Source organism: Phascolarctos cinereus, unplaced genomic scaffold, assembly GCF_003287225.1.
Source record: "Phascolarctos cinereus isolate Bilbo 61053 unplaced genomic scaffold, phaCin_HiC Scaffold_2;HRSCAF=192, whole genome shotgun sequence".
NCBI classification, from domain to species: domain Eukaryota; kingdom Metazoa; phylum Chordata; class Mammalia; order Diprotodontia; family Phascolarctidae; genus Phascolarctos; species Phascolarctos cinereus.
In genome coordinates this window covers 157,570,052-157,597,740 of record NW_027555625.1, presented here as the reverse complement: position 1 = coordinate 157,597,740, position 27,689 = coordinate 157,570,052, and the positions used below count along the sequence as shown (strand labels likewise).

Below are 27,689 nucleotides of genomic sequence, written 5' to 3'. Positions count from 1 at the left end.
GCTACTATGGAGGAATTTTATTGTTATTTTACTGTCAGTCATGTACATATCTCTTCAATTATATGGGAAGCTCAATTGATTCTAAAGGGATTCATGGGAGAGTTATCTGGGAGTAGACTTGGGAATGAAAACTTGCTTCTCTAAATTTGAAAAATCATAGTATTGCAAAATCTTGGAACTGGAAGTATTGTCCTTCCTAGTTATTACCTAGATGAAAATTACCCAGCAAGCTCTAGGGGGATATCTAGGAAGCTCACATGACACATAGTTTTGTGGGAAGGTATATGCTCTTCCATCCAGGAATGTAATTTAGAACAGCTGGGGAAAAGAAATGTTTGAGGATGGCCAAAGGGGGTTTTGAGGTGCCAGGCTACTGCACAGTATGAATTTGGTTTTCATCAGCCAAACTGGTACCCTATTCAACATCTGACCCAAGAGGATGGTTTGGAAGGCAAATGACTGGGAATCTGGGTAAGCTACAGTATCATTCATAGAACAGTGAACTCATTCTACGGCATGTGGCATGTCTTGTGCCAGTCTTCATAGGAAATAGTATTTGTTATCCCAGGCTGAAAATTCTACGTGGCGAATTACATCCTTTGTAATAGGAGTTTAATAAGAAAAATAAAATATTTTTTGTCAGCTGGTTCTTAAAAAGATTCTGTAATCTGGTAATTTTTCACTCACTCCCTTCCCAGTTCTTTCTCTTGGCAAGAAGAGAAGAGAAATACAGAGAAGGAATCTTAAAGGTTATTTAGTCTAACCTTAACTGAAACAAGAATCCCCTCTATAGCATCTCCAGTAAATGAACTTAGAGCATTTGTTGAGGATTTCCACTGGTGGAGATTTTGCCTCCTTTTGAGGTGGTCTGTTTCCGTTTGGACATCCCTAATTGTTACACATATTTTTCTTTTATTATCTCCTTGCAAATCCATCTTTTGCTCCCAGTTCTTACCCCTGGGACCTAGCACAGCCATTTTAATCTCCTTCCTACCACAAAAACCCTTTAGATATTTGAAGACAGCTGGCACAAATCTTCTGTTGCCCTAGGTAACTATTCCTGGTTCCTCCAACTGATCCTTGTGTGACATGGTTTTAAGTTTGTCTACCACCATCTAGATATACGCCAGGTAATCAATGTCCTTTTAAAAATGTGACACCAGCACTGTACACAATATTCCAGATGTGATCTGATAAGGGAGCAGTATAGTGGGACTATCATTGCCTTTATTGTGGTGCTTGTACTTCCATCAGTGCAATCTATGACTGCATTAAAGTTTTTGTCTTTCTTATCACACTGTTGACTCACACTGAGCCTGCATTTCATTAAAATTCCCAGGATTTCCTCATACACACTATTTTCTAGTCACCTCTCCCTCATCCTGTAATTGTGCAGTTGATTTTTTTCTGTTGGATAGGATTCTATGTGCATCCCTGTCAAATTGATGTCATCTCTGACTGTTATTCCCGGTCTGCAGGTTTTGTTTTTATTTGTTTTGTTTTGGGGGGGCAGAGAGTGGGGAGTGCTGAAAGAGGACAATCTCTTTTCTATCGTCCATGATAATCATTATTCCTCCCGCCTTTTGTGTCCACATATTTGATAAGCATGACACATATGTCTTCATCCAAGTCACTGATAAAAATGTTGAACTGAAGAGGGTAGAGCAAAGAGTCCTGAAGCTCTCTCCTAGATTGCATGCATGAGCTTCACATCAATGATGAAAGCATCAGCACGTTTTAGATCTGAATGGCCATCCAGCGCTGAACAGACCTAACTGTGTTATTATCTAGTCCACATAACTCTCTTGTCTTAAAGACAATCTTAAAATACTTTTTCCAAATCTCTTATTAGAATCCATTATATTCCCCTGATCTACTGGTCAGAAAGGCAATGTGGTTAGTCATGGCTTTCAGAATCCATCAATTAATCAGCAAACATTTATTAAGTACCTACTATATACTAGTTATAGTTCTAGGTTCTGAGGAAACAAGACAGAAAGAGAAGTCTGCTACTAAGGAGCTTATGTTTTACTGAAGTTATTCAATTTGCTCATGAATAGGTAAATCTGGCATGTATACAAAATAAATACAAAGTGATTTTGCAGGGTGGATGGGGCAGTACCAACTGGGGTATTCAGGAAAGACTTGCAGAGTTCTAACCAGCAGGGGTAAGTAGGAAGAGCATTCCAGGTGTGGGAGGTAGCCTATGCAGAAGCACAAAGGCCACAGATGGAATGTTGTTTATAGGGAGCAGCAACTTGGCTACTCTGGCTAATCAATAGAGCGTATAAGGAATAACATATAATCCACCAGAAAAGAAAAGCTTTATCCACATTATGAAGAGCTTTAAATGTCCAAAAGAAGAGAGATAGCGGGGAGCCCTTGAAACTCTCCACTTAAGCAGCAGAGTACATAGTCAGAAATGTGCTTTAGGAATATTACATTGGTAACTGTTATTATTAGAAGGTTGGATTGGAAACAGGAGAGGCTGGATGCTGGGACACCAATTAAGAAGCTATCATAATAGTCCAGGTAAGAGGTGCTGAAGGGCAGATGTGTGGTGGTGGCTGCAGGCATAGAGAGAAGTGGACAAATTTGAGAAATGTGGTAGAGGTAAAACCAACAAAATTTGACCTGATTGGATATATCGGATGAATAATAGTGAGGATTCAATAGTTGAAAGCCAGGATGACTAGAATGGTGGTGCTATCAGCAGAAACAAGGGAATTGGGACTAAGTTTAGGGGGTAAAATGACGAGTTTTGTTTTTGACATGTTGAATTGGAGATACCTATGGGACATCCAGTTGGAGATATCCAATAGGTTTCTGGAGATTCCAGATTGGCAGGGAGGAGAGAAATGAGGGTTGGATGTATAAATGTGAGAGTCATATGCAGGTAGGTGATAGTTAAATAGATGAAAGTTGACGAGATCACCAAGGAGGAAAGAGTAGAGAGAGAAAAAAGGAGAGGTCTCAGGACAAAGTCCGGGGTATACTCACAGTTTGGGTAGAGATATAGATGATGATCCTGAAAAAGAGAGTAAGAAGGATGGTCACATGGCTAGAAGGAGATCCACAACAGACCAAGGTCAGGAAAACTCAGAGAGAAAAGAGTATCTAGAAGGAAGGGATGGGGTGGTCAACTGTGTCAAATGCTGAGAGAGGTCAAGAAGGATAAGGACTAAGAAAAAGGCCTTTAGAGTTAGGAATTAGTTCTATAATATATTACTGCAAAATAGCCCATGAAATAATATTTGGGCATATGAGAAAACCCATTTTACCAACTCCTTTCTTTTTCTTTTCCAATAAGTAGCTATGAGCCATCCTTCAATTTAACTGCAACTTGTGGTGAATTTTTTGGCCATGACAACCTGTGAAACAAATAGAAATACAAAATGGACCTCAGCCTCACCCCTTTCTGCTTTTTCAGGGGTGGTATAGAGTGATGGGAAAGAGGAAACAGGGTGCTAAGAATTATAACACAGTTTTTAGAGTATCTATAAATACAAATTTTATTGTTCATACTCCAATTGTGAAATCCTTGTCCAAAGACTGATGAATGGATAGACTTGGCTCAAGAAGGCAAGAACTAGGAACAGTGGATGGGAATTACAAAGAGGAAACTTTGAGCCTGATAAAAGAGGGAATCATGATTTTAGATAGAAGTATTCAAAAGCAGAATGGGATCACCAGGAGACAATGGGGTTCCCCTTCATTGAAGGTCTTTAAGCAAAAACCAAAGGACTGCTTGTTGGGTAGAAAGGATTTGTGTTCAGGTGCAGGTTGGAGTAGAAAGCTTATGTAATAATACCAGATTAGCCCCTTTGCTTTTTTGGATAGGGTTCCTTGATTCTGTCAGGGAAAAATAACAACAACAACAAAAAACAACAATAGCATTTTCCATTTGTATGGCAGGTTTGAAAGTACTTATAACATATATTTTATCTTCACAACATTTCAATGAGATCAGAAAACTAAGACTCATAGAGGATAAGTGACTGGTGCAGGGTCACACAACTAATAAATTGTAGACCTGGTACTAGAATCTAGGTCTTCTGACTCATGGTCCACTTCCTTTTCAATTGCATTCTATTAATAATAAAAGACTAAGGGACCTGGAAGGCCCATCTTATGGAAGTCACATCTTATGATAAATGATTGTTGAATGATATCTTTTTTAAAAAATTTAAACTTTGTTTTCTGAATGATATCCTTGTGGATGAGATGTAAAAATATGGCTATGTGATTCTACAGTTAGATGAGTTTGTAGCTAAACAGCCGTACTCAAAATGTGCTGATTGATGGATCATTATCAATCTGGAGAGAGTTTTCTAGTAGCAGAAGAGTGACTTATAAAACAATTGTACCGATGATTTAGGTGAAAACATGGAAGCCGTACCTGGCAAATTTTTAGATAACACAAACGTAGCTAATTCATATGGACAATACATTAAGGGCTCAAAAGAATATGAAAGGCTGGGGGCAGCTAGGTGGCGCAGTGGATAGAGCATAGGCCCTGGATTCAGGAGGACCTGAGTTCAAATCCGGCCTCGGACACATAACACGTATTAGCTGTGTGACTCTGGGCAAGTCGCTTAACCCCATTGCCTAGCCAAATATTAAAAAAAAAAAAAGAATATGAAAGGCTTAGATGATAAAACTAACCAAACCAGATGGAATTTAATAGGGATAAATGCACAGAAATAAATGCACAGTAGGGTTCCAGTTTGATGGGTTTAGTTGATGATAAACTCAATGTGAACCAACCAACTAATGAAGCTACCAAAGTAGATAGTGAATTTTAGGCTGCAATAGAAGTAAGATAATATCTAGACCAAGAGAGATGATAAATAGTCCTACTGTCTTCTGATCTGATCATACCACTTGGAATATATGGTATCTACTTTTGGGTGGTTTGTGATGCTATGCTTTAAGAAAGACGACAGGGGGCAGATAGGTGGCGCAGTGGCTGGAGCACTGGCCCTGAAGTCAGGAGGACCTGAGTTCAAATCCGGCCTCTGACCAAACACTTGACACTAGCTGTGTGACCCTGGGCAAGTCACTTAACCCAATTGCCTAAAAAGAAAAAAAAAACCAGAATTAAAGAAAGACATGGACAAACCAGAGACATTCAGAGGAGATCACCCAGAATGGCAAGATTTTTGGAAACCATGTTATATTAAAAATGGTTGAGGCAACTAGCCATGATTATATTGGAGAAGACTTAGAAGGTATATGATAACTGGTTTCAGGTATTTGGTTGGCAGAATCACAGGAATTAGAGAATTGAAAAGGGACCATAGAGGCCATCTAGTGTTTCTTGTACCTAAAAATAGAACCCCTCTATAAGGTACTTGACAAGTGGTCACCTAGACTTTGCTCAAAGAACACAAGTGAGAAGGAACCCACTACCTCCTGAGGAAGCCCATTTCACTTTGAGATAGCTTTCATTTTTAGGAAGTTTTTCCATATACCAGTCCCATATCTGACTCTCATCATTTTCCATCTACTGATCCTACTTCAGTTCTCTGGGGCCAGGCAGAACAAATTGATTATTTCTACATTAAAAATGTAGAAATGTATGAAAATGTCTACATTATTTCTACATTAAAGACAGCTATTGTGTTTTTATAAATCTTTTCTTCTTTAGACTGAGCATCCCAAGTTCCTCTGTTGATCCTTCCATGACATGAACTTGAGGCCCTTCACCATCCTGATTACCCTCCTCTGGACATTCTTTATCGTAACAGCATCCTTTCTGAAAGGTTATTGCAAGAACTAAACACAATAACCTACATGTGATCTGACTAGGGGAGAACAGAGGAAAATGATCACCTCCTTATTTCTAGTTACTGTGCCTCTATTAACACAGTCTAAAATCACATTAGCTTCCTTGGCTTGTAGAGAGCTTGCAGTATGCTAAAGAATAAGAATTTTATTTGTTCCAGAGAGCAGAACTAGGACCCATGAATGAAAGTTACAGAAGGATGGAAGTCAATGGAAAAACCTTCCAAAACTTAAAGCCATCCAACAATATAACCGGCTGCCTCAAAAAGCATTAAGTTCCCCCGTCAGTGCAAGTAATCAAGCAGAAACTGTATATCAAGGATATGGTATAAACATTTCCCACATTTGGGTGTGAGATTGCAACAAAGAGCTTTCAAAGTGTCTTCTAACCCTAAGGTTCAGCAAACTTACACCTGGGGGTTGCATATGCCTTGCAGGGACATGTATACTCTTCTTCAGTGACCTTCAAAGCAAATCAAATGATTCAAATGAATATTTTTTTCCAACTGGCAGCACCACCAGCTCTGCTTAGTGTTTGCAAATCAAGCTGTGTCTTTTGCTAGATGCATCATCACAAACAATAAAGATTTGGAATCAGAATTTAGCTGGCAATTTTCTTGATGATGCATAAGGCAAAATAGGACACAGCTTGTATTTCCACAGCTGTATTGGCATTGTCATATGAAATAGTTAAAAAAAAACAAATTTTTGTTAGTTAAGTAGGTCAACATGACCTGGGAAGCATATATCTCTGTTTTAAAAGAACCTTTCCATACATCAGTTTTGTTATTCTTCTAAAGCTGTGGTTCTCAATTCTCTAAATCCCTATAGAACTTTAAGTTTCTCTTGGCAAGGAAAATATGATTTTGCTATAACAAAGCGATAGAGCTGGCACAGGTAGGAAGAGGATCTCTAGTTTATCTAGTCTCCTGCATAGTCAGGATAGACGTTGCCTGTTTTACTTGTTGAAAGTTCTCCAAGATGATGTTTTCACAAGATCCATGGAAAAAATGTTTTAAACCTCATAACTTTGTCTATTAGGATGCACATCTTTCTGAAAGTTTAAATTTCCTTTGATTCAATTTAAGCTTATTTTCTCTTATTCTGTTCTCTGTGGAGATGGAAAACATCTGTCACCAGTTTCCCTACATAATGACTCTCCAGAAGTGTAAAATTTGATTTATTAAGTTAAGCCTTCTTCACATTAAAAAGGACCCATTTCTTAAACTTTTCTTCTTAGATCTCATTTTCCATCCAGTGTCCTTTCTTGTTTCTCTTTATTTCTCCGTCACTGTGGATTCTACACTATGTTGAGCTATATTCCGGTAGAGCATTATTCTTGTTCATGTGTTTATCTTTCTATTAGTACATTTCAGGATATTTAAAAATCATGGTAATTCATTGCATACTTGTAGTTTGTTGTGACTTCTTTCCTCCCCTCTCCCCACCCCTTTCCTGTGTTGTGTCTAGCCATGATTCCACTTCTTATAGCCATGAGGTTTCTTTTCCTTCCTCTAACTCTACTTGTATTCCTAAAACGAAGCAGTGGTCTGTACTTAGCATGGTACCTGGCACACTGTTGTGGCTGTTCAATCGTTTCTGTCATGTCCGAGTCTTTGTGACCCCGTTTTCCTGAAGAAGATACAAGAGTGGTTTGCCATTTCCTTCACCAGCTCATTTTACAGGTGAGAAAACTGAGGCAAACAGGGTTAAGTGACTTGCCCAGGATCACATAGCTAGTAAGTGCCTGAGGCCATATTTGAACTCATAAAGATGAGTCTTCTGATTCAAAACCCAGTACTCTATCTACTGTGCTACCTAATTACCCACACATAGTAGGTGCTTAATAAATACTAATTGTCATTACCTGACATGTTGATATGTGCTTTGAGATCAATAAGCCAAACAACCAAAACAAAACAAAACTTTTTTTGAGATGTATTGATAGTTGAGCCAAAACTTTCCCTTGGTATTTCTGAGCAACTTCAGTTTTTCATTTAACCATGCATGTATAAACACAGTAAGGCTGTGCTACTTTCTTGATTTATTCCAATTATATATGGTATACGTTTTATGACTATATCTCTAATTTGTCTAATTTGTCACTTTTCCATCAACCCTCCCAACTATGTCTTCAAAATTAATGATTGTTATCTGGAGCCTATAATTTGATTCATTGACAAAAAAAGTTGTTCTTAGAGTTGGGCTCAAACCATAGATGATACGTCCCCAGGTAAATAAGAAGGTATTGATAGCTAAGGCAGCAAGGTACCCCAAGGGAAAGACAAAAGGCAGCATTTTCTTTCCTTTATGAGTTTTTGTTTTTAATTTCATATCTCTCAGAAAAAATAAAATCATAATTGAGGGAATGATGATGAGAGAATTAATGTGCTAAGTTTTGTTAAACATGACCTTATGATATTTACAGATAGCATTGTTTTGGTGTTATTCTGGAAGGCAGTTCTTCTGTTCATAGGATAAAAATATCTAGAGCTGGACATTTCCTAAAAGGCCATCTAATCCAGCTCCCTTATTTTAAAGATTAGGAACCTGAGGTCCAGAGAGGTTAAGGGACAGAGGTTATTAAGGTTAAGGTAAGTGATAGGGCTTGGAATAGAAAGAAAACACAAAATTTGAAGAGGCAGCATTTTCAAGGCAGCTCAAACCGCTGCCACCACCTCTTCAACCATCTCCTCCCCTTCAGAGCCTAACGGAGATAGCCTCAGAGCCTGAACCCAAGAACGTTGACAGTAGTAATGCCACCCAGACGATTACCAGCTTCTAGCCCCAAATCCACAGGCAGCCTCAAAAGGGAGTAACTTTTGTGGAGAAGGGGCCAGCATCCTTGCCACCCCCAACACCAGCTGCTGACTGACAGACAGGTAAGACCAAGGACCCTGGGAACAATGGCAGCCCCAAGATCAGTAGTTCTGCTTCTCACCCAGGCCCCACAGCCATCATCTAAGGAAGCAACCTCTGTGGAGAAGGGGCCAGCCCTCCCCACCAATTGCTGATCAACTGCCATCCACAGGCAACCCTGCTGAAGTAGCAAGGCACCCTGAGGAACAACGTGGAGGCAGTATGTGCCAGGAAATCGAACTACTGCCACTTCTGTGACCACCAGCTCCAACCACTGACCAACTGCCCCCAGTGGGTAGGGGCTGCAGTCCTTGCTTCCCCTACAGCTACAACAAATAAAAATACGAAGAGAAGTTCTTGCTACCCAAGTCCGTGGTGCTGCCAAATGGTTCAACAACAGAAACAGATATTGTTTTATCAGTGGAAATGAAACTGAAGAATCTTAACATCTGCTATACCCTAATGACCCTGAGAGGCCATCTAACTTGAAGCCAAAGCTTCCTATGGGTGTTGTCTCCTCCATTTTAATGTGAGCTCCTTGAGAACAGAAACTCTCTGCTTTTCTATTTTTTTTTATCTTTGGTACTGCTTAATTCACTACTTTGCAGATTATAAGCACGTAATACTTTGCATTCATTTATTCAGTAGCTGCCAGTGTGATTTTTGAATTAGCTTTATATACATCTTCCAAAGTATAAAAGCATGCATAGATGGTGTGTTAATCACATTTGCAGAGGACACAAAAAACTTGAAGGGAGAGCTAATACATTTGATGACAATGCATCTCCAAAGGATCCTGACAAACTAGAGCATTGGGCTGAATCTAGTAAGATGAAATTCAATAGAGATAAATGTAAATATTCACACTTGGGCAAAAAAAAATCAATTTCATAAATTTAAAATGGGGGAGACATGGTTAGACAAGAATTGTTCTAAAACATATCTGGTGGTTTTGATGGACTGCAAGCTCAATATGATTCAGCATTGTGACAGAGCAGACAAAAAGCTAATGCAATCGAGCTACATTAAGAGCAGCATAGGTCCTAGTAATAAGGAAATGAGGCTCAGTGTGCTCTGCCTCCATCAGCCCTCATCTAGAGTATTGTTTTCAGTTATAGGCAGCTAAAATGTGTCCACCATAGGAAGACAGTGAAGATGATAAAATGCCTTGAGTCCATATCATACAAGGATCAGGTAAAGGATGTTTTAGCCTGTTTAGCCTGTAGATGGGGGGAGAAGTGGATGGACATAACAGTTGCCTTCAAGTTTTTGAAGAGCTGTTATGTGAAGGAGGAATTATTCTACCTAGCCCTAGAGATCATGACCAGGAATAGGGGGTGAAAGTCGCAAAGAGGGAAATTGTGGCTTAATGTCGGAAAGAACTTCCTAACAATTAGAGCTGTTCCAAAGTAGAATGTGCTGCCCCCATAGAAAATGGGTTCCTCCACTTTCTTGGAGAACTTTAAGCAGAGGTTGACATGTATATTACGGTGGGGGTTCCTTTTATTTAAGGATTGGGTTTTTATTTATGGGCTGAGGTCCTTTCTAACTCTCAAATTTTTTCATTCTGTAATGAATGAAGATGACCTTTCTGGTCATTTAAAATAATACTGAATTTTCATCTTAAAAACTGTAGGAATAGCAACAATCACAACTTACTTTATATAGAATTTTTCAGTTTGTAAAGCACTATGTATTATCATATCTGATCTTTGCAACAGGTCTCTGTGTACTAGAGACATTATTATACCCATTTTAAAGATGAAGAAATGAGGCTCAGATTTGTCATAGCTACATGACTGCTAAGTAACAACGACCAGAGCCCTTCCCAATCCCTTTTAGAAATAAACAATCAATTACGGCAAATATTTAAGAATATGATGTATTTGATGAAAGCAGGTGACTGGGAATCAAGATTCCTACTTCCATTTCAGCATTTAAATGATTTGTGCTATCACTGTGGGCAATTATGTACAGAAGTCAGGATTAATTTCACAGTAGTAAAAGGACTGATTTATTTTGAGTTCTTTGAATGAAAATGAATTTTCAAAAAAATTGATACAATTACTATGTTTTTATAATATGTTCAGGTACTAAGGTGCCTTATTTACAAGTTTATGAATTTTGACAGAAGGCATTTGGTGAATTTCAGGAGAGGGAATTTAAGTCAGATTTCCCTCAGTATATCCACATTCTCAGTAGCCCTTTTATTTACACACTGTGGTAGATTTTTCTCTTTTTAGGTTAGATCAGAGCTCATAGTTTGTTGTTGTTTTCTGTTTCCAAGTGTGAGACTGAACAATAATAATGAAAGATTATGCAAAAATCCATGTTAAAATAATGTTGATATGCCACTTGTGTTACGAGATAATTACAGTAATTTGACTGTTGCTCCATATGAAGTCAGGAGCTAGTTGCTAGCAAACACTGGGATAGGGGTGATTTAAGGGATTTTCATTAGAACTGGCTCTGGGATCCTACTGACTTTGCTCTTGAAATGAGTTCCTCGCAAAGAATCCTTCAGATTTTTCTTGAATACATTGACAGTTACAATGTTATATTATTGACAATGTGATCTCTAAAAGGTTTTGTGTGTGTGTGTATATGTGTTTATATGAATATACCTATATATGTTTTTGAGAATTCTTAAAATGGTAAACTACATTTAACCTAAAGCAAGCTACGAAAGAGTCACAAGATAACATTTTAGAATTTGGTAGCCCTGAGGCCACTTTCTGAGGCTGATTCTCCTTGTGGCTAAATTGGTAACTATAGGTTAAATAATCCAGCTTCAAAAGTAACTTAAATCTTAACATCTGCATAGTAAGGAATCACTCGTCCAATTGATCCCACTTAATCTGAAAGAGTTAAAGCAGTTTCTAAAAGTGCAAGCTTATGGTTCTGCAAACACTCCCTTTCCCCACACCAAGGACTACTCAGACTGGTCACAGATATATATGCAAAAAGCACAGAGTACAAACCACAGGAAAGTATAATATTTTTTAAAAATCCAGCAGGAATGCTCATTATTACTACTCTACCCAGTCCAAAAATCTCTCCAAATCATAGCTCCCACATTCTTGACAGTTGTAAGCTTCCAGGGTTGCACGCTTGTACTGGGTCACATCTGTCGAACATGACTTCTAGGTCTGCTTGGGACCTTTGAAGACTGGTTGTCCATCTGTATCCCAGTAAGCACATGGTTCTGAGTTGTATTCATCAATAGGGTTCATAGAATTGCCATATATCTTTGATAAGGCCCTAGACCAGAGGCCTCCAGGTCACATGAGGCCTGGAGGCTGCAGGTTTCCCACCTCTGGTCTAGGTCCTCTAGGATCTGATTCTCTAAAGTCGTCCAGCCTGAACTTGGAACTGTCTGTACTGATACAGTTCCGTCCAATTCAGTTCAACAAGCATTTATTACATGTTATTTGTATACCAGGCCCTGAGGATACAAAGGGGAAGAAAATGAAATAATCCTTGCCTTCAGGGACCTTACATTTTACTGGAAAGAAGCAAGCTTCAAACAGATAACTTTGTAGTAATATTACCAGTTCACATTACCAGTTCTGGAAACATTGAAAGTTTACAGAATCCTTTACGTACGTAGTCTCTCTTTATCCTCACAGTCTTGTGAGGCATGTGCTATTATTATCCCCACTTTAAAGATAAGAAAAGTCAGGCTCAGTAAGCTCGGAGGGCTCCCCCACAGTCCCACATCTAGAGCAAAATAGATGCAGAATCAATACAAAATAATTTCTTGGGTGTGGGGAGAGCATAAACAACATCGAGAGGCTGAATTTGAACTGAACCCGAAAGGAAACAGAAGATTTCAAGTGGGGAACAGGAGGAGGGAGAGAATTCTAGGCATGGTGGATAGCCTATGCAAAGTCACTGTGTCAAGACACTGAATGCAGTGTACAAGGCAGTAGCAATAAGCTAGATGAACAGGAGCCTAGAATGCAAGAGAGAGAGTGTAGCCAAATTGTGAAGGGCTTTTCCCACATCAAACAGATGAAGAATGATGCTGTGTAAACCTGGGTGAAGAAGCCAACAATGCATACCCTCAATTTTCTCACTAAAATGTGAGATGAGACCCTGCACAAGCATCCTGCAAGCTGTTCTGCCCCAGAGAACAGGGAGGAGCTCAGAAGGTGGTGTCCATGACCCCTCTGGGTGCTGACCCCTGACACAGAATCCTTGCTGCCTCATTCTTTGATAGCTCCAAACCAAAGGCTTCCCATAATTTGATACCACGCTCTCCCAGGGGCACTCACAACACAGGGGAACATTAACTTGGATATTTAGGGAAGGCCGCCAAGGTAGCCAGACTCCCCAGAGCTCAGACACCATAGTCTCTCTGGCTCTCTTGCTCGTCTTTCTGTCAAAACACTCAGCTCTCTAGTCACAGTTCGAGGAACAGCTTCAGAATAGCAGCTCAGAGGCTTGGGCCTTACCAGCTTTCATGTGCTATCTACAGAAAGTCTCATACTGGGAGGTAGGCTGATGGCCTCATTAGAGCTATTGGAGCAACTGTTCTTATTCCCATAGCTCAACCACTCTGCTTCCCTCGTTATGCTAACACGGGTCCACACAACCGTTTTCTCATTAGCATCCTTTCATGACTAATAGCTGATCAGAAGAAATTTCACCTGAAATTCAAGTGAAGGGGAAAAACTATTATAGAGACCCCAGATAATTATGGAGACAGTATTATGCAAAAAGTTTAAAAAAAAGAAGCTAGGGGGAGATGTATTTTGCAGTCTTACTATATTTGCCTTTTGTGTGCAGGTAAATTTAGTCAACATGGCAAGTTGTGATGAGTGCTGTCCCTGGTATGTAGCATGGGGGTGTCAGGTGTGTGGCTTGAGGAAGGTAAAATAGACATCTCTAGCCTGTTTTCCTCCCACCCTTCTCCAAGGGACACTAATTCCTTCCAGGAAGTGAAGCAGGAGGAAAGCAAAAAAGCTCCAAAAGTTTGGCCACTCTGCTCTCCTCAGAAGGGGTCTGAGGATAACTGTAATATTAGTCAAGGGGATGTGATTTTTAGATCCAATCTAACTTTTGATCACTGTTTCAATAATTGAGTGAGGGGAAGATGCCCAAGCTTTATATCCAAAGCTTAACTCCTTTCTCACCAAATACCAGATCCATAGTGAACACACACAGGAATTATTGAAGAAACCAGTTTATCGAATTTGATGGCAAAACAAAGATCAGAGAATATATACATGTAAGAATATACACCAGACAATACAGAGCTCTTCCATCAGGAGCATGGCAACTCAGGTCGACCTAGATCTTTATCCAAGGATGAATTCTTTAATGTAGCAAGTTGGGGATAGGGACATGATGGAGACTGCCAGCTCCTCTCAAGTTGGCTTCTTCCCAGAGTTCTTTCCTTCAGCAACCTGAAGTGGAGTTGGCATCTCCATCTCTTCTCTTGAAAAGCTAGAAGCCAGAAGCACCTAAATTGACTGCAGAGCCTGAAGCATCTCAAAGCAACTTGAAGAAAGTTTGAAGAAGACTGAAGAGATCCTTGAGATTAAAGAGACTTGAAATTCATCTGAAAACTGAAGATCTCTCCTCTCATCTGCTCTTGCCAACTGTGCCGACCCCTCAGACGGGTGTGGAGCATTGATCTCCACCAATGAGGAGAGAGCCCCATACCAATGGGCTTTGATACTCGGTTGCAAAGTTATATAACATAATTCTGAAGAAATAAAAAATAAAATGGCCTTTTTCTTCCCTCCTCCCGGATACTCTTCCTTCATTGGATTTTTGAGGCACAGTTTTCTCTCCTGGTTCTCCTCCTACCCACCTGGCCAATGTTTCTCAATCTTCTTTGCTGGATTATCATTTGTATTCTGTTCCCTATCCATAGGTATACCCCAGGACTCTTTTCTGGACCATTTTCTCTCTCTATGTACCCTTTTTCTGTGATCTTATCAGCTCCTGTAGGTTCAATTATAATTCCTATGCAGATGAATCTCAAAACTATATATTAATCAATCATCTCTCCTAAATCCAGCCCTGTATCTTTAACTTCCTACTGAATATCTCTACCTGGATGTCACATAAGCATTTTATAGATTCTGTGGTTTAGAAAAGGGACATCAGAGGCCATCTATTCCAGCCCTTTCATTTATAGTATAGGAAACTGAGGGACAGGAAAATGGTCACACAGATAGTAAATAACAGAGGAAGGAATGGAACCTAGGTCCTTTGAAATCCAGAGCTATTCTTTCTGTTTTATCATACTACTTCATCATGGACAGACTGTGGAATTCATTATCTTTTCCTTCAAGCCCATCCCTATTCCTGACTTTCCTATTTTTGTTGAAGGCACCATTATCCTTCTAGTCACCCAGGTTGGACACTTCAGGGTCATCCTCAACTCTTCACTCTCTTTCACTACCACCCCCCCTCCCTGCCCCAGTCCTACAGCCATTGGGTCACCTAGTTTTGTTGGTTCTAGCTCTGCAATGTCTTCTCTCACTCTTTTCCTTCTCTTCACTCAAATGGCTTTTGCCCTACTTCAAGCCTCATCCCCTCTCTGTTGTGATATACTCCCATTTGGTCTCCCTTTCTCATCTTTCTTCCCTCCACTGCATATTTCACATAGCTGCTTGTATTTCTATTCCTACTATGTTCCTCAGCTACTGCTGAGCATGTCATGAAGTTGAAATGTACAGTGACCAAGAATGATCTGGCAAACATATTTTGAATCAATTCACCAAGCATCTATTCAGGGTCTGCTATGTTCAAGGCGTTGTAATAGGTACTGGGAAATAAAAAGACAAAAATAAAACAGTACCTGCCCTCAAGGAACTTAAATTCTATTAGGCAGTGGGGTGGAGGTGGGGAATAATATATACGTAGATAAATCAGTGCAAAATATATACAGGGGAAATACAAAGTAATTTTGAGGCTAAGGGGACAGGAGAGGAAAAGGGTTGATTCAGAACACAGGTCTGATCCCATCACCCCAAGCCTCAAGAAGTGTCAGTGATTCCCTGTTGTCTCTAGGATAAAATACAAACTCCTCAGTTTGGATTTAAAACCCTTTGTATTCAGGCACCAACTTATCCCACACTGATTTTAAAATACTACTCTCCTTCATGTACTGATTCTTCCCAAGCAAGTAGGCTTACTTGTTTGGTACATGAGGGATATCAAACTCAAATAGAAATGGATCTCTTCAGGCTTCGTATTGACTTAGAAAACTATAAGTTAACATTATCTATGTGGTATTGTATTTTTATTTATTTTTGTTAAACATTTCCCAATTAAGTTCTAATCTAGTCTGACGTCTCTGCTGGACATGACATTCTATCTCCCTCCTTTTCCTCCTCTCTTGGAATTTGTAGCCCCTTTCAATATTGAATTCTGATACCTTCTCATATACGGGCCCTTCCTGATCAACCCATTCCCTCCCCTGTAAGAAATGTCCCCTTAGCTTCAAAATTACTTTGTATTTCCCCTGTATATATTTTGCACTGATTTATTTATATATATATTATTCCCCACCTCCACCCCCTCCAATAGAATTTAAGTTCCTTGAGGTCAGGTACTGTTTCATTTTTGTCTTTATATTTCCAGTACCTATTACAAAGCCCTGAACATAGCAGACCCTGAATAGATGCTTGGTGAATTGAATCCAAATATGTTTGCTAGATCACTTCTGTACATTTCAACTTCATGACATGCTCAGTACTAGCTGCTCAGTAAATGTTTTTGACAGACTTCCCAGTTACCAAAGCTGAAGTGGGGCTAATAGAGACTTTATTATCTGCTGTGGAAGCGAATGGAAACATGGAAGACCCCCAGTGACTGCCTTGTTGACAGTCACAGCACTACATTTCCTGGGGCAGGAAACCCAGCACATTGACTTAGAAAAGTGAAGCCCTTTGGCATGGAAGACTGCTGTCTCCTACACTGATGAGACTGAGACTCCAAATCATCAGGGTTGCTCAGGCATATGGCAAGTCAGGCTGTACCCTAGAACAGAAAGGACCTGGCATGGGAAATTAAAACCTGCTGCACTTGAGGTCCCAAGTTTCCTGTTCCTGTTAAAGAGATTTATTCATTTCTCAAGGCTTTTCAACGTAGTCGACATATGCTGAAGGGCCTTGGGTATCACAATATTCCATAGCTGCCACACACAAAGAGATGGGCCTCTTCTTATTTTTATATACTTAATCACTTGATTGAATAATACCGTGCATTTTTCTTTGGTTGTTTAATGTTGTCATCATCAGCTTCATCTTTAGAAGCTGTGAATATTTTTCAGCTATAATGTTAAATGTTGGGGATACAAAGAAGCATAAAGCATGGATTCTGCCAAAAAGGGCTTATTGTTTACTTAGTGAGTCAAGACATTTTCATAAAAAGACAAAACAAAAATAAAAGGTAACATATTAAGCACTACATACGGAATACAATTTAGTATATAGTTTGTCCACAAGACTGTAACTCCTGAAGGACAAGGACCACCTTTTGCGACACTTATTTTCCTATATATCTAGTTAAACACTAGGTACAGACATTTAATAAATCCTTGTTGACCCTTGGTAATTGACCCTTAGTGACATCTAGTAAGGATGCAATCTAGTAAGGAGCCATTAAAGATTTTCTTTTTAAGGAGCAAACAGGAATGACTGCCCTCCAAATCTGAAGATGTTAGTAAGCTTACAAAGACAGAATATTTGAGGTGATGGTTAAAGGTCTTTCATAAAGACCCTAGTCTGATCCTTATCTTGAGGTGAAGATAAACCTTGGTACTCAAAGGTAATGCTGTTGGAGACCAAGCTATTATGGGTTCTGTCCTGAGGGAAAGATTTCAACTAAGGGCCCAGTGGCAGATTGTGTTTTTTGCCTGATTACCAAACCAGCTAAATACAGAGAAACTCATCATTAGTAGTTGGAATATTTATAGATTGTCCAAAAAAAGTCCTATTCTGATGCCTCATTGTATTGTGTAGATAATTTGTGTTCTCAAAGTCTGTGCCAGGAGAAAACAAACTGACAGTTTCTGTCAATCACGAAATGTTGCAAGTCCAGGCACCCAATGACAGACTGTCCCTAGCTAAATGTTAAATCTTTTACTAGAGTGCTGGCCACTAGGTGATGAGTTTCTTTGGAGGGATGGGGGAGTATGGAGTTGGAAATTGTGATAATAATACAAAATGGCTCCAGGCCCAGGAGACCCACTTCTACTTCTACAGTAATGATGGTAAAATAGCAGATGTGGGCTGAGGGCGGTAGAAACCATAGTTCTTTGATTTAGAAAATGGAAGTTTTAAAGAAATGAGGAAAACTAAGGATTGGATTCAATAACTTACTCTTAGTGGCATATAGCATGATTTTCCCTCTACCTCTTTTCTCTTGGTCTCCTTTCTTCAAGACTCCACTCAGGTACCACTTTCTTCTTGAAGCCTTTCCTAAACCCCCAGTTGCAGGGTCTCCCTCTTCTAATTGCCTTGCATTCAATATCTATGTACACACATATTCGGAAGTAAACATGCTGTCTCCCCATTAGAATGTAAGTTCCACAAGGGCAGGAACTGTCACTTTTGGCTTTGTATCCCTAGTGCTTAAGATTGCACCTGACACCTAGTAAGCAATTAACAAATGCAAGTTGAGCTATCAATCTATGCCTTTGTTTTCTTTTAAGTAGATTTTCCTAAAGGAAAGCCATCCTATTGCAAAATAGAAATCTTTTTTAAAAAAAAATTACTCAATATCTAACAATTCATATATGTGTTAAAATATACAAGACAACACAGATTGTCCAAGCAAAACCAAAAGCAAAAAAAAAATAAAAACAAAATGAAACTCCTCAAACCATTGAATAAAGCAACAACAAAAAAGTGATTGAGAATGAATGTACACACATACACTTTTGTTATTTTCTGACTGTTTAAAGAAAAGATGGTGGTTTGTCTTAACTTTAACAGAACAGTGCCACCATTAACCATCATTTTCAACCTAACATTTATTGCTGCTCATATTATGTTCATTTACAGTTGTAGTTAGTATGTATCTTCTTTTGGTTCTTTCTTTACTCTTTCACATTATGTCTTCCTATCTCTCTCTCTCTCTCTCTCTCTCTCTCTCCTTCACTCTCTCTCTCTCTCTCTCTCTCTCTCTCTCTCTCTGTATCCCTGCATTCCCACCACCACCACCACCACTGCCCTGGGATAATTCTTCAGCACCCCCTTACACTGGTAGTCAACCCCAGAGGTTGACTGACTGCTTTTCCCCTCAAGAGTTCTAAGAGTTAACCCTGAGGGGCTGGGGTTTCTAAGATTGTTGCTCAAATGCCCTCATCTGGTGTGCTTCCTATTGATTATCAGCCAGATTTAGTTAGTTTCTCAAAATGGTATCTTCGAAGCAGGTATAGTAAGGGCAGTTGTTAGAGGAATATTCCTCCTACAGAAAGGCACACTTGCATGCATGAAGTTCCTGGAGCTCAAAATTAGAGAGCACTTTTGGGTAAAGGATGAACTTAATGCTCCTTGTTAGTGAAAGCTTTATTCTCTCCTTGTGGAGTCCTTATAAAGTCCCCATTTGGTGTGCTCTCCTGAAGCTTCCTTGGTTTGCTTTTGGTCTTTCTCTTCCTCTCAATCCCTAATAGAGATGATTCCACCAGCCACTGCTGTTCTGGGGCACTGTTTCTGACCTTTAGAAGTCCAGAAGGCTGCTACCTAATCAATGGGGCAAGGAAAGAAGCTCAATCTTCCACTCATCCCCAAGAGAATTTTCCCCTCAGGAGTTCTTCAACACTGGATTGGACTACCTCTAGTCTGACTGGCTGGCTTTTGTACTGGCTTGCTGTATTATACATAGACTTAGAGGAATGTCTGATTTTTCAACCAGTCAGAAGGTGGTGTTTTTTACATGGAGTCTGTCTGCATGCAATCCTCAAAGCCCTGTACTCCTTCCAAATTGACTAAGTTTACAATTTTGATTCATTTGAGAAGTTTGGACCTTCTATTTCTATCTTAATTAGAGTAGGGGTAGAAACCTCAAGTCTTACATGTCTATTCATCTTTTTCCTTTACTGTGCAGTAATATTCTAGTATGCCCATATACCAGTTTGTTTAGCTATTCTCCAGTCATTGGGCACAAAGTTTGTTGTTTTATTTTGTTTTCTATCATAAATCATGCTGTTGAGAGGAATGTTTTTGTGTGGGCAGGTCTTTTTTTTCCCTACCAATAACCTATTTAGAATATAAACCTAATAGTGGATTCTCTGGGTCAAAGGGAAATAATATTTTGGTAATTTTTATTGTATAATTCCATACTGCTTTCCAAAATGGTTGCACCAGTTCATTGCTTTTCCCAGAAGAGGATTACCATGGCTGTTTTCCCACAGCCATGCCAAGTTCAGATTTTTCATCTTGTACCATCTTTGATGATTCAGAATGTATAAGAGACTAAGAATTTGTGTTCCTTTCTTTGTTACTGATTTTGAACACTTCTCAGATGATTGTTGGTAGTTTATGCTCCTTTTTATTAAATTAGGGAATTGTTTTCCAAAATTATGCTGCCATTTTTAGCCTCTCTTAAGTAGATGCCAAGTTCTGTGGGTGACATAAACAAGCAAATCTCAATGAAATTTTGTGTAATCAATCATGTAAGATTTCATTTCTGTGTTGCATAGTACCACTACAGCACCTTTCATCTGAAAATCTTGGAGCACATTGAACATTAACTAATTAAACTTCACAAAACCCTAGTGACTTTGGAAAGGAATACAGAGGATCACTTCACCCACTTCTGAAATGCAGCCACCTCAGGGGAGGAATGTGGCAGCTGCTTAATAATGCACTGCAACACTACACAACACTTTAGTTGGTGTAATTACTAATTGTAGTTAGTAATTGCCATGAATATTAGGCCATCAAATATTTTAAGTCACCTGTATCTTGAGTTCATTGCAAATCCAGTTTGTTTCTTTAGTATTTGGGAAGGAAAAAAGTCTTACGTTGTGTTTTTTTGAGAACACTTTCTGGTGTTTTGTCACTTACAAACTTAAAATGGTTAAGTGCCATATTTGGGGTAAAATCATGTAATATATGAAATTGTAGTATTATTCATGCATCTTTTTTAGGTTCAAAGGTATATTTCTTCTGTCCTGTGGAAACTGGAAAACTCATGTAGGAAATAAAGAACTATTCCACTGACTGATTCCTCCCTTGACAGTCAAATATAATTTGATAGACAAGAGACGTTCAAATGATTGGGAAAGTTTAACACTTTATTTTCCTCAAATCATTTTCCTCTCTTCTACAGAGGTTCTCTCCATTTCTCCTCTTCTTCTGTAAGAAATACTATCCTACACATGCTAGAGGTAGCTTTTCATTCTATACTCAATTTAATAATTCCTTTTATCTGCTCTCCATAAATTCCAGCAATATTTTATTTTTCTCTTATTGTTCTTGTCTCATTTCTTTGACATCTCTTTTTCAAAAACTAAATGTGAAGGCATTGGTAGCCAGTGTCCACTTGGGACTCAGAAACATCCATGGGACCCATTCCACTTGCTAGCATTAGGCATTAGTAGTAACATAAAAGCAGAAAGAAGAGAGAATGCAAGAGGTGCTTCTGAGCCTAAAAGGTGTTCATTGCCACAGCGCAAAATAAAAAAGAACTTCCTCTCAAACTGGCAGCAGGTACTGTTGAGTCTCAGATGAACCCCCAGGATCTATATTGCAGCTGCTACTATACTTCAAAGAAGCTATAGCAGCTGGGCAAAACATCCTGGGGTTGAGCTGATCTGAGCCCCAAAGGCAGACACCAGATGTCATGGCTCAGAAATACCAGTGGCATGAGAAACAGGTAAGTAATAATGTAGGATAGAAAGGAAGGAGAATGAGATAGGAAGGAACAAAATTAGCCTCAATGCTGCCCTTTCTGTCATTGCTATCCCAATGATTGCTCAGGCTCCAGATGCTATGAAACATTTACGAAAGAGAGGAAGAGCAAGATATCTTAATCAAAACAAGAAATAATACTTTCTGTTTATTTTAGTAAAATATATAGGATTTTAAAAATTATTTTGATTATCATGAATCCCCTAAAGTTTTAAAGTAGATCAGAAGAAGATTATATGTGAAATTGTACAATTTACATGGACAATTTACTTTTTATGTACTTTTACAATTTGCTTTTTATGTACTTGATATACTTAAAATATAATATGTGACTGCAGTCAACATGTGACTTTCAAAGCTGTCCTGTTTGTCTGTGTTTCCTTCTGAACTTCCTTCTGTTGATTTGTAAAAGGTATATCATAAACTATCTTGGAGTTACAGTATTTATTGATGCATTTTAAAAGTTAAAATAATAAGGTGCTTAAAGCTTTAATTCCAAACTGAAGGAAAAACAACCCCCCATTTAATTCTTGACAGTCAATGTGTCTAACATATCTAATTATAACACTGTGTCCCATTCTTAAAATATTTCAAGAACATTTTTAGAAAGGTCAATTATTATAAATTCTGATTATAAGGTCTAAGCTAATGTAAAATTAATATTTAACAATTATTATACAGATATTGAATATATACTTTATTTTCTACTATAATTTAGATATTTATCATTTATATTACATGTTGATTTAACATGACTTTTTCCCCCCAACTGTGCAGTGGAGAATGAAAGTCTCCAGACGATCCAAAAAACAGATGAAGAGTCAGTAGAACAAGATATACATAGTCTGGTAATTAAAACAATTAATTGAAATGTAGAGCATGGGATTTTTGTTACTCACTAGAGACTGTTTACATGTTTATAACAGACAAACTGAAGGCTTATATAGTTTATTTGAGTACTATATTTCAGAAATTCAAACATGCCCTCTCCTTCCTTTTGCCTCCTCATCTTTCTATCAGAAGCTCCTGGGACCTACTAGTATGCTGGTTGGTGCCTAAAGTATAAATCTTTAGTTTTAAAGTTAATAGTTCCTAACTAATGAAGAGTAATTATATATGAAAGATTATCTGCTTTCCTTTGGAAGCTTCACTCCAGCCCCTATTACATGGGAACCTGTAGGTATCCACACAACTCCCCACCCCTCAGAACTTGTGGGAGCTACCTCTACTGCTCTGTCCCCTCCCTCTAATACTAATATCAGGTGCTTGGCAGGTTTCCTATTCCTGTTACCAGGAAGCTTATCCTACTCCTGTTAACTGGCAGGTAAAATATAAATAGATATGAGGGAGGAGATTAAAGTTGCATATACAAATTAGGGAATCTTCCCCATAAAGTTTACAAATAAAGCCACGGTGATGAGATCACCAAGGGGAAAGTGTAGAGAGATGAGGAATGAGGACTGAACCTTGTTGGACACCCATGCTTAAAGGGGAGGTGGAAAATGATAAAATATTGGAAACTGAAGAAAGAACAGTTAGACAAGTATGAGGTAAACTATGACATAATGGTATCATGAAAGCCATAGATCCTGAAGGAGGGGATAACCCACATTGTTAAATGCTACAAAGACATCGAAGATATTGCGGCCTGGAAAAAATAGGTCATTGGATTTGACAATTAGATCATTGGTCTCCTTGAAGAGAGCATTTTCAGTAGATAGATAGGGACAGAAGCCTGAATGTTATTCTAAGATGTGAGGATGGCTATACAGCCCAGAATGACACTCTGGTCAGAACACATTTGAGTCATTTAGTTTAATTCTGGATGCCGCATTTTAGGAAGGACATTGACAAATGCATCCAGAGGTCAATGGGGATGGTGAGCAGATTAGAGAGCATGCCATGAAAGATACAACTAAAAGAGCTGGGGATGTTTAGTTGGAAGAAGAGAAGAATTAAGGAGACATAGTCATTGACTTCAATTATTTGAAAGTTGTCATACTGAAGAAGGATTTAATCCCTGGCCCCGGACAATTTCAGTGGGGTGGACATTGCAGCAAAGATGTGAGTAAAACTTCCAACAATTAAAGTAGTGCCAGAGGGGAAAAGTCTCCCTCAGGAGGCTGTGGTTTCCTCTCTTCCCACAGGCCCTTGACTGGAGGCTAATGACAATTTGCTGGAATTATTGTAGAAAAAAAAATTCATCTAGTACAGGTTGTACCAGAAGGCTTCCAAGGTCTCTATGAAATTCTGTGATTCTGAATGTGATTCTGAATGGGATATATTGTGTTCATAGTACTAAAAGTTCTGTATCACTTTTCATAGCATATTCAAGCTACATCATAAATTAAATAGATTTTTGTGGGTTGACCTTGCAACCTATTCATAGATGTTTCAATGGGGAAAATTTGTTCCAAGTTCCAGAAGAACAACTTATTAATGCACACTTGAAACATAACTTGCTATAAATGACTAACTGCCTTTATGTGGGTGTTATTTATGTTGAATGAAGTGGAAATGTGAATGTAATATAGAAATGCTTTGTGAAAGTTTTGAGATAAATACAAAAACAAAAACAAGGATAATATTGTAATTATCATCACCTCTTCTGCCATTCTTCTTTTTTAGGAAGAAGAAGTTAAGGAAGAAGTCCTCTTTGAACACCTTCCTGAACATTCCGCTTCTTTGTCGACAAGTACAAGTGATGACACTCATGAATCATATGTAAGGTTTGATTAAGTTATTTGAAAATGGCTTTTTAGGTTATTTGCTCATCCAAACAAATGAATGAGTACTTCCTACCCGAGTGATTTTGTTCTTGCACTTTTTCTCACCTGGCATATTCCCCATCACCAATGCAGATAGCCCCTTCTTCCCTCCTAACCCACATCCATTGGGTTCAAGACCCAGCTCAAAACTCAGGGCTTCATTTATTCATTCAATTAACATCTATTAAATACCTTCACCAAGCTTCTTCTGATTAATGTAGAGTGTTGTGATCACTAAGATCACTAGAGTGTCTCTCATAGGGACAAGAGAACCTGAATTCAAATTCTCTCTTCTACTTCTAATCTTTGTGACCTTGGGCTTAACCTCTTTGGCTCTGTTTCCCCATTTGTGAAATGAGAGGGTAGGGTTAGGCTAGATGATTCCTCAGGTCCCTTCCAGCTCTAAATTTATGAACCTGTGATTCCATGATGCATATTTTGTTCCCCCTACTCAATTATTAGTTCTTCCTTAGAAAGAAATATGACTTGGAATGCCCTGGGAGTACATACTGCCACCCCTCCCATAGCAAGTGCTGAGCTCAATAAATATATGTTTACTGACTAGAGTTTTAAGCAAATTTTAATGGTTTGTGCTTTTGTGACATTTCTGTGATGCATTTAATTATTGGATTTTTAAAATGTCAATGGTAAAATTTTGAGTAAGTGGCTATTATTAAAATTATTTTCAAAAATATGACCCCAAATCATTACCATCTTGTAATCTTATTCTTCCCACAGGATTCTTATGGTTATATATAAATGTGTGTATATATATATGTGTATATACACACACATATAATATACATACACACATATGTATGTGTGTATATGTAGCTATATATGTATATGTACACATATACATACATATTTTTCACTAAATTTTTTCTAATTACATGTAAACATTTTTAACATTCATATTTAAAATTTTCGGGATCCAAAATCTCTCCCTCCCTTATGCCCCTCCCCCACCCCTTGGGAAAGCAAGTTATGTCATCAATTATACATGTGAAATCATGCAAAACATATTTTCATATCAGACATGTTGCAAAAGAGAACACCCCCCACTCCCCCCCAAAAAAACACAAGAAAAATAAAGAAAGTGATAAAAAGATGATTCAATAAGCACTGAGAATTCATCAGTTCTCTCTCTAGAGGCAAATAGCATTTTCTACCATGGGTCTTTTAGAATTGTCTTAGATCATTGTCTTGATCACTCCTGTGGTTTTTAAGGTGTTTTCATGTTCCAGAGAGGTAAAACAAAAAGGAGGAAAAAAAGTAAACCTAAGTGTCAAATGACTTTTGACCCTTGACTTTTAGCTCAGGGCCACAAAAGTTACAAGTTGCAAAGACATTATATTATTTTCTCTAAGATCCCACTCCCACTGAATTTGATTGTGTACATGTTTTGGGGGGCACTGCAATGGAAGAGAGCCAAAAAAGTTCAAATTATTATGATTAGGTTAGTTTCTTTAGGAGGACTGGTTTTACAGTCACTAAAATCAGAGGATCAGAGCTTTAGGGCTCAAAGATATATACATATTAGATAGATAGATAGATAGATAGATAGATAGATAGATAGATAGATAGATAGATAGATAGATAGATATAGATATAGATATAGATAGATAGATATATATAGATATAGATATAGATATATATGGGTCATCTGGACCAATCCCTTCATTTGACAAATGAGGAAACTGAGTCTCAGGGAGTTTAAGTGACTTGCTCCAGGTCACACATGAGCAATAAGAGTAGTGCAGGATCAAATGAGATTATGTATGTAAAGTGTTTTGTTAACCTGAAAGCGCTATGATATCAGCTGCTTTTATTAAATTTGTATACTAGTTGTTTGACCACCAAACCAATTTATTCATCATGTAAAATGGGGTTTAATAATACCTCTAATACCTGCCTCTCAGCATTCCTTTGAGGTTCAAATGAGAGAAAATATGTGAAGTGCTGTGCAAACTTTAAAGCACTGCACATCAGTGTGTCCATTTGTTTATAATTCAACTTAATATTTTTAAAGCACCTACTACATTCAAGGCATTGTGCCTTAAACGTTGGGTGTGCAAATTTAATGCCTCTCCCCATGTTACTACCCTCAATTTGAACTTAGGTTCACAGGTTGGGTACCCAGAGGGCAGCTGCTACTCTCAAATTCTAGGGATATTCCGTGAGTCCACACTTTTGACCCTATAGCTCACTATTTTACTTCCACTAATAGCTAAAAACACAATTTGCTCAAAGGAATAGCATTTACTGAAATGATATATTAAGAACCGTAGCTACACAACATTCCCCCAATAAACCTGGGACATACTTTATTTCACATACACATAGCATTCATGGGAAAAATGGGCACAAACTTCTCCTCTTCCTTCACCTTTTCCTTCTCCTCTTCCTTTATCACCTTTTCCTTCTTCTCCTCCTCTTCCTTCTTCACCTTTTCCTTCTTCTCCTCCTCTTCCTTCTTCACCTTTTCCTTCTCCTCCTCCTCATCCTTCTTCACTTTTTCCTTCTTCTCCTCCTCATCTTTCTTCTCCTTTTCTTCTTTCTCATCTCTTCTTTCTTCACCTTTTCCTCCTTCTCCTTTTCCTTCACTTTTCCTGCTTCTCCTCCTCTTCCTTCTTCACCTTTTCCTCTTTCTCCACAAATTTCTGAAATGTAGTGTCACAGTAATCACCTTATGCTACTGACAATATTTTATCTAAATTTATAGTCATTGATTAATCTTTCCAACAATTGGGTATTACTTTCATATAGTTGTAGTTTTAGTGATATTAATAGGAGAAATAGATGAGCCTATAAAAATGAAGCACAAGATCCTTATTTTGCCTGAAATTATCACTTTCATTTTATTTTTGTATTGGAAAAATGTTTATATTCAAAATCATATATCTCATGATAAATGTGGTGTCCTATCCAGGAAATTCTTAGTGCACTATGAATTTTGTTATGCATATGCTAGGTCAACTGTCATTATCAGGATATAGGTTTTCCCCAGACTATCCCTCTAAAAGGATTTTGGGGCTTCCAGATCACTTATCCCCTGGGAATCTGTCATTTTGATTCCAACCACTCTGGTTTTTATTGTCTGACTACTCTCTACTAACCCAGTTCTCTTACTAATTTTATGATCACTCTTCTATCTTTTCCACTGACTTCTCTTCCTCCTCCTGCCCCCTAAATATGGGCATTCCCAAAAGTTCTGGCATTTCCTCTTCTCTCTGCCTAGTGGTCTTAACACTATCAAAGAAGAGGTCAGCACCACCGCTAATGAGTGACTGAAAATAGCTGACTTGAGTCAGCCATGAGCCTCCCGTCCCCCCAGCCTGGGTTGGTTGGTTTTACCTTTGTAGCAGTATATTCTCTTTTCTGGAAATATTTA

At 38.4% G+C, this 27,689-nt stretch overlaps 1 protein-coding gene across 1 annotated transcript in view; it reads left to right on the top strand.

Annotated features, from left to right (window-relative positions):
- The window catches only part of CFAP61 (cilia and flagella associated protein 61), a 355,672-nt gene that overhangs the window by 51,751 nt on the left and 276,232 nt on the right, over window positions 1-27,689 (top strand). The window contains exons 9-10 of the mRNA XM_020986789.2: window positions 22,305-22,375; window positions 24,156-24,251. Coding sequence (XP_020842448.1) covers window positions 22,305-22,375; window positions 24,156-24,251 — 167 coding nt within the window. The remainder of the gene's footprint in view (window positions 1-22,304; window positions 22,376-24,155; window positions 24,252-27,689) is intronic.